Source organism: Leucopleurus acutus (assembly GCF_964270905.1).
Source record: "Leucopleurus acutus genome assembly, chromosome: 1".
NCBI classification, from domain to species: domain Eukaryota; kingdom Metazoa; phylum Chordata; class Mammalia; order Artiodactyla; family Delphinidae; genus Leucopleurus; species Leucopleurus acutus.
Window position 1 is genome coordinate 77,451,766 of NC_139142.1, and position 13,821 is coordinate 77,465,586.

The 13,821-nt window shown below is 44.2% G+C and overlaps 1 protein-coding gene across 3 annotated transcripts in view; it reads left to right on the forward strand.

Moving 5' to 3' along the window:
- FMN1 (formin 1) overlaps nucleotides 1–13,821 on the forward strand; it is a gene marked incomplete at both ends in the record, with an annotated part of 398,825 nt that overhangs the window by 230,405 nt on the left and 154,599 nt on the right. For all 3 annotated transcript variants that reach the window (XM_082842082.1, XM_082842083.1, XM_082842084.1), the window contains 2 exons: nucleotides 10,554–10,615; nucleotides 12,549–12,637. In XM_082842082.1, the coding sequence (XP_082698208.1) occupies nucleotides 10,554–10,615; nucleotides 12,549–12,637 (151 nt within the window). The remainder of the gene's footprint in view (nucleotides 1–10,553; nucleotides 10,616–12,548; nucleotides 12,638–13,821) is intronic.

The following is a 13,821-nucleotide window of genomic DNA, read 5'->3' on the forward strand; positions in this document are numbered from 1 at the left end:
TCCCTCAGTAAACATGTACTGAATGCCAGTTCTGTTTCAGACACTATGACTGCCACAACACGTAAGATCCAGACTCTCACATTCTCAAGAGTTCACGGGATGGTGGGAGAGATGTACAAAGGATCACAAGATCGCAGTATAGAGTTTCCTGTGAAATCACAGAGAGCAACATATTGGCTCCTCCTGTCAAACTTAAGATGAGTCTTAGAGGATGAAATGGCGGTCGTCACAGAGAAGGAGCTTTTCCAACCGAGGAAAGAAGCCATGTGGGAAGAGGCACAGCTAGAGTGTATACGTTACATGTGAATGTGGCTCGTTTCAGGGCAAAGTGCTGGAAAGGCAAGTAACATCCAGACCAGGAAGGGCCCTGAGTATCATCAGACGAAACTTGAACATTATCCCATCAGTAACAGGGAGACAGAATCTCACATTTAAAAGGGGCAGTGCTGTGATCTGATTTTGAGTGCAGAGATATCTCGGAGGCCGTTGGAGACTGGCCCCCAAGCCCTTTCATGCTCTGGCCACAGCCATACCTCCTCCTTCACTGGGCTGTGTTCCCTTCCTCTCTCCCTGCACTCTAGCCACAGTGGTCCTCTGGTTCCTTAAACAGGCCAAGTGCTTTCCTTCCTCTGTGTCTTTGAAGGTACAGCATGCTTTTCCACCCCGCTCTTTATAGCTTTGCTTCTTTTCTTCGCTGGGGTTCAGCCACGCACCTCAAAGAGGCCCTCCCAGATCCTCTTCCCTAAGTTAAGTCACCCTAAGTTAATTCTCTTATATTCTGCACAGCAGCTAATATTTTATTTGTTCCCCTACTTCTCACTTACATCCACCACCAGAATATAAGCTCCAAGAGGGAGACTGCTCACTGATGTGTCCCTAGCACCTTGTTGTGCCGGGCACCTAGGTGAGGATTGTCCAGGGTCTCTTGAATGAATAAACAGAAATAGTCCTGAAGGTGGCTAGGTCTGTTAGAAAGGGGCGGTGATTGTTGACATGCTAAATGACGAAGGCCAGAACTAAGCTTATGTCTGTGAAAACGTAGAGGAGACCGTATACCAGGGATATTTGGAGAGAGGATTGCTACGGTTAGTCCCCTGAGCTTCACACAGTGATGGAGAAGTCTTACATGTACCTTGGATTGCTGGTTTCAACAAGAATGTGAATAATGGTGCCAAAAACATAAAATGGAAATACAGGGGAGAAAGCAAAAAGGGTAGAAGCAAAAAGGTCAATTCTGTTTTGGCTGATTGAGTCTGAGATGACTGGCGACATTTCAGCAAAAGTTTTCAATGAGCCTCTGAAAATTCTAGCCTGACGCTAAGTAGATAGGGCTGAGTTAGAGACAGAACATCCCCCCCCAAAGGTAGCCACCCTCATCTGTTTCTCTCTACCCAGATGTTGTGGAACATCTTGTGGGAGAAAGCCAAATCCCTGTACTGACTGAAGTTGAAAAGCACTGCGTGACTAAAGGCAAGACCTTTGTTGTGGAGGAAGAATAGTTTCAGGACACTGGTCATAATACCACTGCACTTGTATTTGGTGCAGGAGAGATTCCAAATCAGTGATTTACTTCTTGCTGGTTTTCCATCTGCTAAACTGGATGACTTATATTTAAAAGCATTTGGCATCCTTGGACACAGTGACTGCCTACATGATCGCAAATTAGTGTTTTCATTCCACGTTAGTGATTTCCTCTTATTCTTTTCCCAGGGGAGATGGAAAATTGCTGTTGACTATTCTTGATATAAACCTCCGTATGCACTGCAACAGACTAAGTGCCAGAAGCCTCCTGGCATCTATTTGGAATTTCCCGTACACTCAGAATTCATATTTATAATATTTAATCTAACATGAAAATAAAACATTTTTCACTTTATTTCCTACTAGTCCAGAATCTCAGTTTGGGGGTTCAGCTGCATCAAAGACTATCTTTCTGTTTAGGAATCGCAAATCAAAATGTAAGAGGATTTCAGTTAGTTGTATGCCCAGAGTCTAAAACCCAGATCTGAGAATACCCACTGGACTTTGCTCCCTTTTGCCTAATAATTTCTGGAAATCTCTGTCAAGGTTTATGCCAATTGTCTAACACATAATGAATTTCACCAGGCATCTGAAGTTCACCATGAATTGTCTAGGACTTTCCTGAGGAATATTCTAATTCTAGCCTGGAAGACCTATACTCAAAGGCCAAAATTTTTATCGTGCACCCCTGCCAGTAAAAAGTTTTAGAGCATGCTTCTCAAGATATGTTTTTAAGAAATTGTACATCATGTCAATGTGTGACAGAACTAATATTCACATTATAAAATGTATGCAAAGGTATAAATTAAAACGAGATTAATCTTTCTAGATATCTTACTGATTTTGATGGCTTTAAGCTCTCAACAGCTAATATCTCAAGGCTCAGTATATAAATAGGGTGAGGCTTATTATTAAAAATTGTGGACTTAAACCCACATTTCAAACAGTCTGTGGATAAATTCTGTTATAATTTATGGAGGTCAACATCTTGGCAAATCCGATTCAACTGTCCTTGCTTCTAATTCATTCCACCACTGATGAAGCACTCGTCCTAGCAATCAGAGCCTTTGCTCTGCTCTGCCATTTTTCCTACCGTTGTTGGATTATCTTCAGTCCGGGGTTTCTCCGCAGGAATCTTTTAAGCCAACTTGTTTATTTTGTCAAGTTTAGTTAAAGCCAGATTTTAGAATCAGAAAACGTTATTTAATTGCCCTCTCACCATCGCCACCAAATGCCGGTATGTTGAAAGTAAGAGGACAAGTTGAGGAAGGCATGTGTGAAGGAGTTTACCCACCGAAGGTGACAGGTGGTCACGACCTACTGTCATACCAAAGGAAGGCGCCAGGGTCAAGCAACTCATTAAGCCCTGGCGGTATAAACAGTAGTTCTAACGCTACTGTATTTCCTTTCCCAGCTTTCTCTTTCTCCCACCAAGTCTAAAACACCTGAGCAGCAGGGTTCCCACCCACCTCTCTCTGAACCCCTGTGCATTCCTTCACTCTCAGAGCCGAATCCAGAAAGCAGAGGGTGGCATTTCTTTGTACTTTACCTTGAGGCAACTGACTGAGACCATCCAATCTGCCTGGAATGTAATTTTGGCTTAAAAGAACCAGAACTAATGGAAGAACAGAAGCAGCTTAACCCAAACTGCTTCTCATTCCACTGCCCTACAGAGAATAGAGGGGACGAAGGAGGGGAAGTTCTGTGAATTCTTCGCCTGTGCCCTTCTTTGAGGTTTGAACCATGGACAATTTTAATTGCACCTATAAAATGGCACCTTGCGGCACAGTACATGCCTGGGCTTAGGCAAGAATTGGGATTTTTGCTTCATAAGATTGAGTGATTTGGAGCTTTGGGACCAGATCAGATGTGTCCCTTTTGGGATTGTCATTTCTTTCACCTGCCAGCCAGCTCCTGTTTACTGTGTCATTTACACTTGCCTCCTGTTTCCATCAAAGCTCGAGTAAAGGTCTGTACCAACTAACACGACACACTAGCAAGCATTTGGCAATGTAGATAAGATCGTAAAATATATTCCCCCTCTAGCTGCTATTCTTCATGTGTCTGGAGGCAGCTTTTGTTTGTGTTTCTTCATTCTCTGTGCCTTTGCTTCCCTTTTTAGTTGGTTCTGCCATGCAGTATAAAATTGCAATTATTAATATCTTTTCAAGAAAATTGGACTTTATATTACTGTAGATTTTCTTCTAAGATGATGCCTTTTCAAGTTCCGGGTTCCTTTTTCCTTTTTTTTAGAAATTCTTTTTTTTGCCATGGGAACCACAGTATTGATTATTGTCAGTAACTGTGAATAGTTAACAAAGATTGAAGTATATATTAAGATGGCGTACTAGAATCGAATTAAGTGTTAGCAATAATTAAATAACGGTGAGGTTATGGATTGTACAATAGACGACATCTTCGTGGCATGGGCTGTCTGTGGTTCCCGCTGGGAGACTGCTGATTGATGTAAAAAGCGTGTGTAACACCATTCAGAGGCAAAGGTTTCCGTGTGGACTGTTGTGGGTAGTTGGTTCACTGATTTTTTTTTTTTTTAAGGTGGTGAGAATTTTAGGTGGATTGAGTATTTCTAGTCTAACACTTCTAAAGGCTAAAAGAAGTACAGTCATAGTTGCGTCATTGGTTATGGAACTGAGCTTGGGAAATCATGCTTTGTAACTTCCTGCCTTAGTTTCATTACCTATGAAACTTAGGACAGCAGTAGCAGCCACCTCATATGATTAAATGTAGAACCCTTAGAGCAGTGCCTGGCTCACAGGAAGCTCCCGATAAAGGCTAGCTTCATTCATCTCCAGTCTCCAGTATCTTCATATTCACCTCCAATATCTTCATATTCATCTCCAGTACGGGCTGCCTACTTTCCCACCCTCTGGTGGAGCGCACAGAAGATGCCTTTAAGCTGCTTGATAATCGCTGCCCTCAGCATTTCATCTGGATACGTGCATGGAATGAGGCTTGGCCCGTACCTGTGTCCGCACAGGTGTGCCTGGTGCCAATCGGAGGAGGAACATGGTGGTCAGTAGGGAAAGAGTGAGGTGTGTTGAGGAAGGGCTATAGGAGGGCTGTGACCCTCGTGAAGAGACTTGGGTACAGAGCATTCAGGAGGGCAGGTTCTGTGCAGCTCTTGTCCTGGCCTCTGCGTGGTTCTTCCACCCTCCACGCTCCTCTCTGCCCAGCCCCCTTCTTTTCACCTCTTGCCCAGTTTCATCACAAGCTTGGTCTTCATTCTCAGTGACGGCCTCGTTGTTGGGAGGTGAGGCCGTGGGGAGATATTGCTGCTCTGCCTTCCCTCAGCTTTCAGATTGTACCACAGCCTCCTTCCTTCCATGACCCCACATCCTTGCCTTTCTCTTGAGAGAGGTCAGAGGAGTTGGTTTGTGGCAGTTTTGAGGGGTAGATTACCTGAGAGTTCAAAAAACCCAAGGCCTGGGACTTCCATGGTGGTCCAGTGGTTAAGACTCCGTGCTCCCAATACAGGGGGCACGGGTTGATCCTATCCCTGCTCGGGGAACTAAGATCCTGCATGCCGCGTGGTGCGGCCAAAAAAAAAAGAAATAAAATAAAAAACCCAAGGCCTTCCATATTACTTTCCCCATTCCATTCTCTTTTCCTTACAAATTATTTATCAAGCCCTAAAAAATATCAGTCATTTGGTCGAAACAGGTGAGTTTTATGTTGGCTCCTCGGGAGCTAGCAAAATAATTTCTTTTTTTTTAAATAAACTTATTTATTTTATGTATTTATTTTTGGCTGCATTGGGTCCTCGTTGTTGCGTGTGGGCTTTCTCTGGTTGCGGTGAGCGGGGGCTACTCTTCGTCGCGGTGCGCGGGCTTCTCATTGCGGTGGCTTCTTTTGTTGCAGAGCACGAGCTGTGTACGTACGCACGTGGGCTTCAGTAGTTGTGGCTCGCGGGCTGTAGAGCACAGGCTCAGTAGTTGTGGCGCACGGGCTTAGTTGCTCCTCGGCATGTGGGATCTTCCCGGACCAGAGCTCGAACCCATGTCCCCTGCATTGGCAGGCGGATTCTTAACCACTGCACCACCAGGGAAGCCCTAACAAAATGATTTCTATTGATAATCCAATAATCATCTTTGCTTTCTTGGGCTGAGAATAAATCTAGTCCATTTGCAAAGGATTTTTATACACCCACTTGTGAAGAGGTGTCATGTCAACTACCGAAGGACACAGAAAGAAGCAAACAATGGGCTAATAGAGGCTATTTTTAAAACCAACATCAGCCAAAGCCTGGTAAAGCAGCCATCTTTCGGTGACATCTTCCACACCTTGGATGACCAGGTTTACTTTGGCTAATCTAAAAGACTAAGGAGTGTGCCCTTCCTACTTCAGTCTGCCATGGGTTTCTTGCCCAGAGATGCTCCTCTGTCAACAAGAACAGCGCCCTTAAGTAAGTACTTGTTTTGTGCTAATTAGAAGTCCTTCAAAACAGCGAACGCCCGCCGTCCAGTGTTTATTTGGACGAGGTGCACTTGGGGATAGAAAAGCGTTCAGGGTTAAACATGGCTGGAGGGCAGCAAGAATTCTTGCCAGTTCCCTCTCCTTACCCTGGTCTTGTGAAAAGCTGTCTCCAAACCAGAGAGGGAATTTACCTATTGTGTAAGACCCTGACCCCGTGCCTGTGCCTTAAGCAGGCACATAGTTTTTATGTGCGCCTGTTAGTTTGAATTTGTGATACTGATCTGCTTTTTGTCCCTGCTGACGGTTATTATATCTTAATGGGCGAAACCCTACTCTAATGATCCTTGTGTATATAATTCTCGGAGTACAGAGCAGGCACCAGAGGACCACATAAAAACGTTTGCCTCAATTTCCCTGCAAAAAAGGAGCCCAGAAACCAGACTTGACCAAGTAACAGATTTTTAAAGGTAAAGGAACCCAATAAAATTACCAGCTTTTCACAGCGTGTGTCTACTTCCTTTCGACATATTTTGTGAAGTGTAGGTGAAATATTCTAACTGAACTGACAGTGGGAGTGGGGTTAACTAAGGAGAGAGGGAGATAAAAGTAAAAACCACCAGCCATGATTGATACCGCAGAAGCAATGAATCGTTGGGGGTCTCCCCTGTGTGGATTTGGCGCTCCACCTTTCTGACACCACCTGCAGGAGTGTCGGTGGAATGAGCCCCATAGAGATGGAAGCAACAGCTAGAAGTACTTGGAATTACTGTATCAGGGCTTTGAGGCGCACTGGAGAATTGTGTAGGCTGGTATTTGCTTATTCAACTTTTACAGTAAAGATGGTGTTTGTCTGTGAGTGTGTGTGAGAGAAAGAGAAACAGAGAGAGTGTGTGTTTACAAGTACAAAGTGGAGGGGGCTACCTGATCCTAGGTAACTCCAAAAATATTTTAATAAAGGACTGATTTCTTTCTACAATGTAATCTTCAGTGAACTAAATGGGTTCATGGGATGCTTCTAAGTTTGATGGTGAGCGCCTTCAAGAATCAATTCTCTAGGGACTTCCCTGGTGGTGCAGTGGTTAGGAATCCGCCTGCCAGTGCAGGGGACACGGGTTCGATCCCTGGTCCGAGAAGATCCCACGTGCTGCAGAGCAGCTAAGCCCATGCACTGCAACTACTGAAGCCTAGAGCCCGTGCTCTGCAACAAGACAAGCCACCGCAATGAAGAGTAGCCCCCACTCGCCACAACTAGAGAAAGCCCGCGCACAGCAATGAAGACCCAGTGCAGCCAAAAATAAATAAATTTAAAAAAAAAAAAAGAATCAATTCTCTAATACACTGTCCCATATTTGGGGAATAGCATGCTCAGGTATGGATTCTGGCCCCATGTACGAACTTAAACTATTCATGGTGAATAGGAGGCAGGATTATGTACATGCAACACAGCTCTCCTGTGAGTCACAGGACTGAGGCTCTTTTTACGTTTCAACCCTTTGGCCAATAACCTAACCTTCCCTGGCCACCCTATAAGATAGAAGTAATAGAAATCATTTAATTTCCTTAAGCTCTTGGGCTCAACCAGAAAATCTTTTCATAGTGCTGCTTCCACCACTGAGTTTTATTTTACTTTTAAGAGCCTCGTGGAAGAGGAGAAATCTCAGTGGAATACTTGGCGTTGGCCCTAAATTAATCTCTCAATCTACTTCTTCCTCTCCCCCATTCCTCCCCCAAAGATGAGATTGGAAGTGTAGCTCGGGGCTAGGAAAGGAATGGGCTTAAAAATCAGGCCAAGGCCTTAGGACTTCGCCCAATATTTAAAGGAAAGACATCTGAGGTATTTTAAACATCAAGTAAAATTTTGAGACCTGTGTTTAAAAAAAAAAAGTAACTTGGGTGGTACGATGAAGCGTGGATTGGTGGGAAAGATGGAAATGAGAGGTAAAAATAGGTTAGCTTTCTAAATGGACCCGAAGGTTAGCTTTCTATATTTCCCTTAAGACATTCGATACATTATTTTTTGTAATTAGAGTTTTTGTGCATGTAAGTTTTCTATTAATGCTTCCTGAAGTTGGGTGTCGAGCAGGGTTTTGAAGGACCAAAAGGGTTTAAATTGCAACTGCTCCTATCTGAAACACTCCAGAATTCTAGAAAGTTTCATTTATAACACAACCTACTCAGTAATGGCAGTCTTCTTTCTCTGATGCTTTCCAGATGTTAAAGGAGATAAGGCATTAACAAGCATTAAAACACATCCACAGTGTGTATATTTAACATCACAATAGTCAGTTCGTAGGTACCATTCTGATTTCACACCATGCTTTATATGCTGGGCCAAGCATACATCTTAACCTCATTTTATGTTTTCAGTAAGTGAAATTAGACCCATTCTATGGTTATGCCGAGGTTCATAGAGCTGAACCTGCCAGGATCACGTAGTAAGTTTTGCTCCCTCCGCAGCTGTCATCTTGGTCTTTTTCTGAACCTTGAGCTTGTTCCTTCATCTGGATTAGAAATATTCTTCTGCAGTTCCCTCTCCCTGGAAGGCTTTTCTCCCAGACACTCACAGAACTGACCTGCTCAGCTCTTAGCTTAAATGTCACCTCTTCAAAGAAGCCTTCATCCATTAGCCTCTGTCATGTTGCTCATTTCTCTGCTTTCTTCATATCATTATCTGTAACTGTTTATTTGTTTATTTTCTGTCGCCTAAGGCGGAGTATAAATCTCGTGAGATCAAGTGCTTTGAACATCTCAGACACACATTTGATTTGTGTAATCACAGCATTTTAGAACCGTTTCTAGAACTTGGTGCACGTTCAACCAGCATTTATTCAAGGGATGGGTGAATGAACGAATGAGTGTCGCCAGAGCCCCTGCTTGTTCTCCAGTCCCATCCTCCCTACATGTTTTCCTCTGCTTCCTGGCATACTGCAGGGGAATTGGCTGAGGGTATAACCCATCAAACTGTGTATCTGGGACCCAGACTGATTAACTTCTGAAACTCAAATATTTACTCACTAGGAAAGGAAGCCAACAGATCATTCTCTTTCCCATTAGGTAAGATGACTTGATTATATGTAAGCTTGCAGTTCATGTGCAGTACCTTGTTTAGGAGTGAACGTTCCTGATAAATTATTTTTAGAATTTTACCTTTTCTTATCGTATTCCCGTTGGCTGATTTTTATAGGAGACTATTAGAATTTACATAGACTAGACATTGTTTCTGGCCTTTTTTTTTTGTTTTTTTAAAGCATCAGACATTGAAACATGCCTGGTTTCAGATTGGACTTTTCAGAAGGGTAATTTTCCTTTGTCTTGGTGGAATCTGAGACGACTGACTTTGTCACTAGCATATTAACCTCCTCTTTTCTCACCACCCCACGTAGCTGCGGCATAGCTTGATGATTAATTCCTCTAAGTTAGAGAAGGTGGCCTATGAAGGAATTTTAAGTACATTTCTCGGTGTTCTGTGAAGTTACATGATCTTAGCTCCGTTAATTAAGTTTATTAAAATTGTATAAAGGCGTTCATGTGATTCTAAACCGCAGAAGAAGCAAAACAATTTGAAAGCAACCTGCCCTTTACCTGGATCCCTACCTTCTCCAAAAACCGTGGTGTAGTGCCAACGAACAGAACCGTGGTTGACGAGCAGAATTTTAAGGCATTCTAAATATTACTGGTTGGTTTAATAAAATTAATTAGCCTGCCACGGAGAAAATTTACTAGCGTGCTGGTTAATTTCACAATGTAAAGTCAGAGAAAGGAGGTGGGGTTGAGGGAACAAACCTTATTAGTTTTGAATAATTATTTAAAGATGTGGAGCTGCCTATTTCGAGCACTTTGATTGCCAAATCCATTAAGGCTTTAAAATCTCAATGTTTGTATGCTGGTATATATGGGAAGGAATCCCTCTAGATGAAATCACAGGCATATTAGTTAGCAGCTAAATAACTTATTTAACATACAGAACAACAAGTAGGATCCAAATAAAACCATGGGAATGAGAACTTGCCTTAAGACTGGCTCATGGGAGGTTTCCATAATCTTAATTTGCCATTGATGCAACTATTGCTTTTTCTTGTCTCTTTAATCCAAACAAGATGTTTGCAGCGGCCATGGAAAGGTGCCTGAAATCACATGCCTGAATTCATTTAATTTGCCAACATCGTCTTTTTTTTCTCTCTCTCTCTCTCTTCCTGGTAACGGGCAAGAGTCAGTTCTGGTGCATCAGGTACTAAATCTCTTCAATTACCAGCCGGGAAGAAAGATTTAACCTTGTGTTGCAAACCTACAAACGGATTTAGTTTTAAAGCACAAACACTTCTCCTGTGGAGCCTAAATTAAACTGCAGAAAGGATGCAGAGCTTGAGGAATTAAACCAGGCAGGGCCAAGGCTCAGGCCAGTGATCGGAACCATTTCGGTTTCTTTCACGGGGGGCCCCTGGTGCAAAAGGAAAGGGAGCGGGAACGAGCCGAAAGGCAACCTGTGTGAGAGGGGGCAATGTTATATTGCTTGCAGGCTAGTCGTGGAGTAAATGTGAGTGCAGGGGAGTCCAATCTCACCTCTTGTCCTCTTTCTCTTTCTCTTTGGGGCTCGGCAGCCATTTTTAACGTGGATGATTCCGTGGTGGATCTGGAAACCCTGGCAGCCTTATACGAAAACGTGAGTATCAAACACCTACAGAGCCAGAGTTTCCGGATTTTTGTATCTTAACTAACTTAAAAAAAAGGTAATGTCTAGAAAATGGTTATATGTGACTCCTTCCACCTGAAAAGTCACTGAGCCATTCATGTTCCTCGGCAGTGGGAATTGTGACATTGCGTGGAAGAGGTTAAGGCACAGAAATGCAGGCTCAAATGAGACTGAGCATGAAGAAAGCACTAGGTTCCTGACCGCCGACTGTGGTATCTGGGTTAGTAGATTTCTCTTGCGAGGGAAGGCAGTTCAATGTGGAGGCCACTTGTGTGCCGTGGAACCCAGCCCAGCCCTGTGGCTTGCAATCAGAGTGCGTGAAGCTGAGTTACCAGCTGAACACTGGTGTGCACCAGTGTCATCCTCTGAGGAATGCGGATGCTGTTACCAGCTTGGATGGTTACTTTTAGCCCAAGTGAACTGACGGCATTGATCGTGGGAAATAGTATAGGGTGGTGGGTGTGCGTTTTGGATTTAGAGTGAGATACTCTCAGGTTTGAGGTCGAGCTCTACCATTTACTTATGCGTGGCCTCAGACCAGTTAAATTCCTTAAACCTGTTTATCAGTACAATGGGGGTTATAATGGGCTCGACATGATTTTTGTATTAAAAGAGAATTCAGTATATGCAGCAGTAGCCGTGTCTTTTGAAAATAAACAGCGCTGCACACATATATGGTCTTCATGTGTGGATTACATGTGGAGATAACGAGCATAATTGTCAGGCTTTCTTGAGAAGGTGACACAGGAGAGTCACAATTCCCATAACTGTTAACTGTTCTGGTTCGCTGACTCTGTTAGGATTTGAAAACATAGACTGAAACAGATTCTTTTTACTGAAGTAACGCTGTTTCTCAGGAAGCTACCCGGAGCCCTATAGCATGCTATGATTACCGAGCTCAAAAAACGATTTCATTTCAATGCTTAGGTCCCCTGGGACCTTAAGCATCTCCGAGAAAATTTCCATAGTGTGATAATCCAGCCTAGCGGGATTGCCAGTTCCCTTCACCTTTCTACGTCCTTTGTGCGTGTCAGGAACTGTTTGGTACGACTGGGTGGGAACTTCCCATGTTTCTCTCAGGAAGGCTTTCGTTCATAAAGAAGGTGCACACATCCTAGGCCGTCGGGAGCTAATGGCACATTTGTTGAATACCTGGGGGGCATCGTGGTGTTGTGGAAGAAAGGTGTTCTAAGTCAGGCTCTTTGCCAGGTCCTTAGTGTAAGCCTCGGTGGAGTCAGCTTTAAACCAAGGATGCAATACTTGATGTCGGAGGACTTTGTAAAAGGCAGAGTGCCTTCTAGGATGCTTTTAGTTGTTACCTCGGGCTCAGGACTGTGCGCGTGATGGGTACTTGTTAGCTTACAGTAGAGGTAAGCCACATACAACTGACACAGTTGCGCACATTGAGGAAGTATGGGACTAAATGCCAAAATCAGTGGTGCAGACAACGAATGCTTAGAAAAGTCAGAAAGAACCCGCGGACCAGAAATTTCAAAATCAGGCGCCTACATGAGTTAGGAGGGCTGTTCGGTTCTGAGGATGAAGAAAGCAAATGCTAAGGACAACTTGACCCTTACCCTATCTTACTGGGAAAGACACAGGGGATTCAAAGGTTAGCAATCAAATGTCCTGGCTTCTGTATCCAGCTAAGGTCACTTGTTAGGACCATTTAGTTTAGCCAGTAATTCCCAAACATTAGCGTGTCTCAGAACCACCTGGAGGGCTTGCTGAGCCCTACCTCTGGAGTGTCTTATGTCCGGGGTAGGGCCAACAATGGGCATTTCTAACTAGCGACAGGTGGTGCTGATGCTGCCTGTGCAGAGACCACACTCTGAGACACACTGCTTTAGACAGGTTCTCATTGCTCACTTTTTGTGTGTGTTTTGTTTCTATTTCAACACAGAGAGCCCAAGAGGATGAACTCGTTAAAATAAGAAAGTATTATGAGACATCCAAAGAGGAAGAATTGAAGCTACTGGATAAACCTGAGCAGTAAGGATGCTTAAACACTTTTCTGTTAACAAAAGAAGGGCCGTCCCTATCTTCCTGCCTCCCAGCTCCAAATAACCAGATCTCAACTGTGCCAAGCTAAGTCACAGCAGCGTCATTCCTGTGACCTATTGCACACAGCAGAGTGACCTGACTGCCGGGAAAGGCAGCCGGGAGATTTGTGCTGCTGGATATCATGTCTCAACCCCTCACCCCACCCCTCATGACTCCCCTTTTCTTGTCCTAGCAACTTGTTAATTCCTCCTAGACTAAACATTCTGGCCCAAAGGGTAACTGAGGAAGGGAGAGGTTACTGCTCTGTTTAAGGTTCTGCTGATGCAGTTAAAAGGGATGATGGCAGAGTCACAGAATTCAAATTGATTTTCCTAAATATTGTATCCAGTAAATGTAGGCTGAACGTGCCAGCTTTCTCCCCAAATTCTCTACCTGCTCTGCCCAATTTAGATGTGGTTTTTTCGTCCTCCCTTTGCATGTGCCTGTGTGTCACTATGTGGAGGTGTCTGCTCTCTAGTTTGGGGTGTTCCACTCACTTTGAAAGCCCAGAACTCTAGTGCATAACTGAGTGACTCTCGTCCTTGGCTGGGCTCTTGGGGTCTACAAACCATGGATAACCTTCTGGGGCTCTGCAGCCCTAAGGACTCTGTAAGAATGCGGGATGGGTCCCAAGTGGACAGAGGGCTACTTAGCTCGCGGCTACCTTGAGTGCTTCCTGCCCAGTGCAGGCTGTGCTTCTCAGCCTGGAGATGAGGCAAGGAATAGGAAGCAAAGAGGAAATTGACTGGGTTCAGGGTAACAAGTCAGCCCCAGAGACATTCAGGGGTCAGTCGCTCATACTGAAACCGTCACACCTTGCCCTTGGTTCCTCTAAAATGCCCCACTCCCCTTGGAAGCCAGGGTATTCAGGTCCAGAAGAAACATCTTTCAGTGACCGGGTGAGGAATTTCTAGGTTTACTCAGTTATTGACAAACCTTTATGATAATTTGGGGACCCTTAGATGACTGGCTGTCACATGGAGCATATGCCAGAGTTCTCCCCACACACACACCCAAAGTTAGTTCATGAAGCCTAAGAATATTGTGAATCAATGCAGATGGGCTTCCCTGCCCTTCTGTTCCATTGACTTGAGCCCCCCGTCCTTACCAACTCCCATCCCGACCCATCCTGT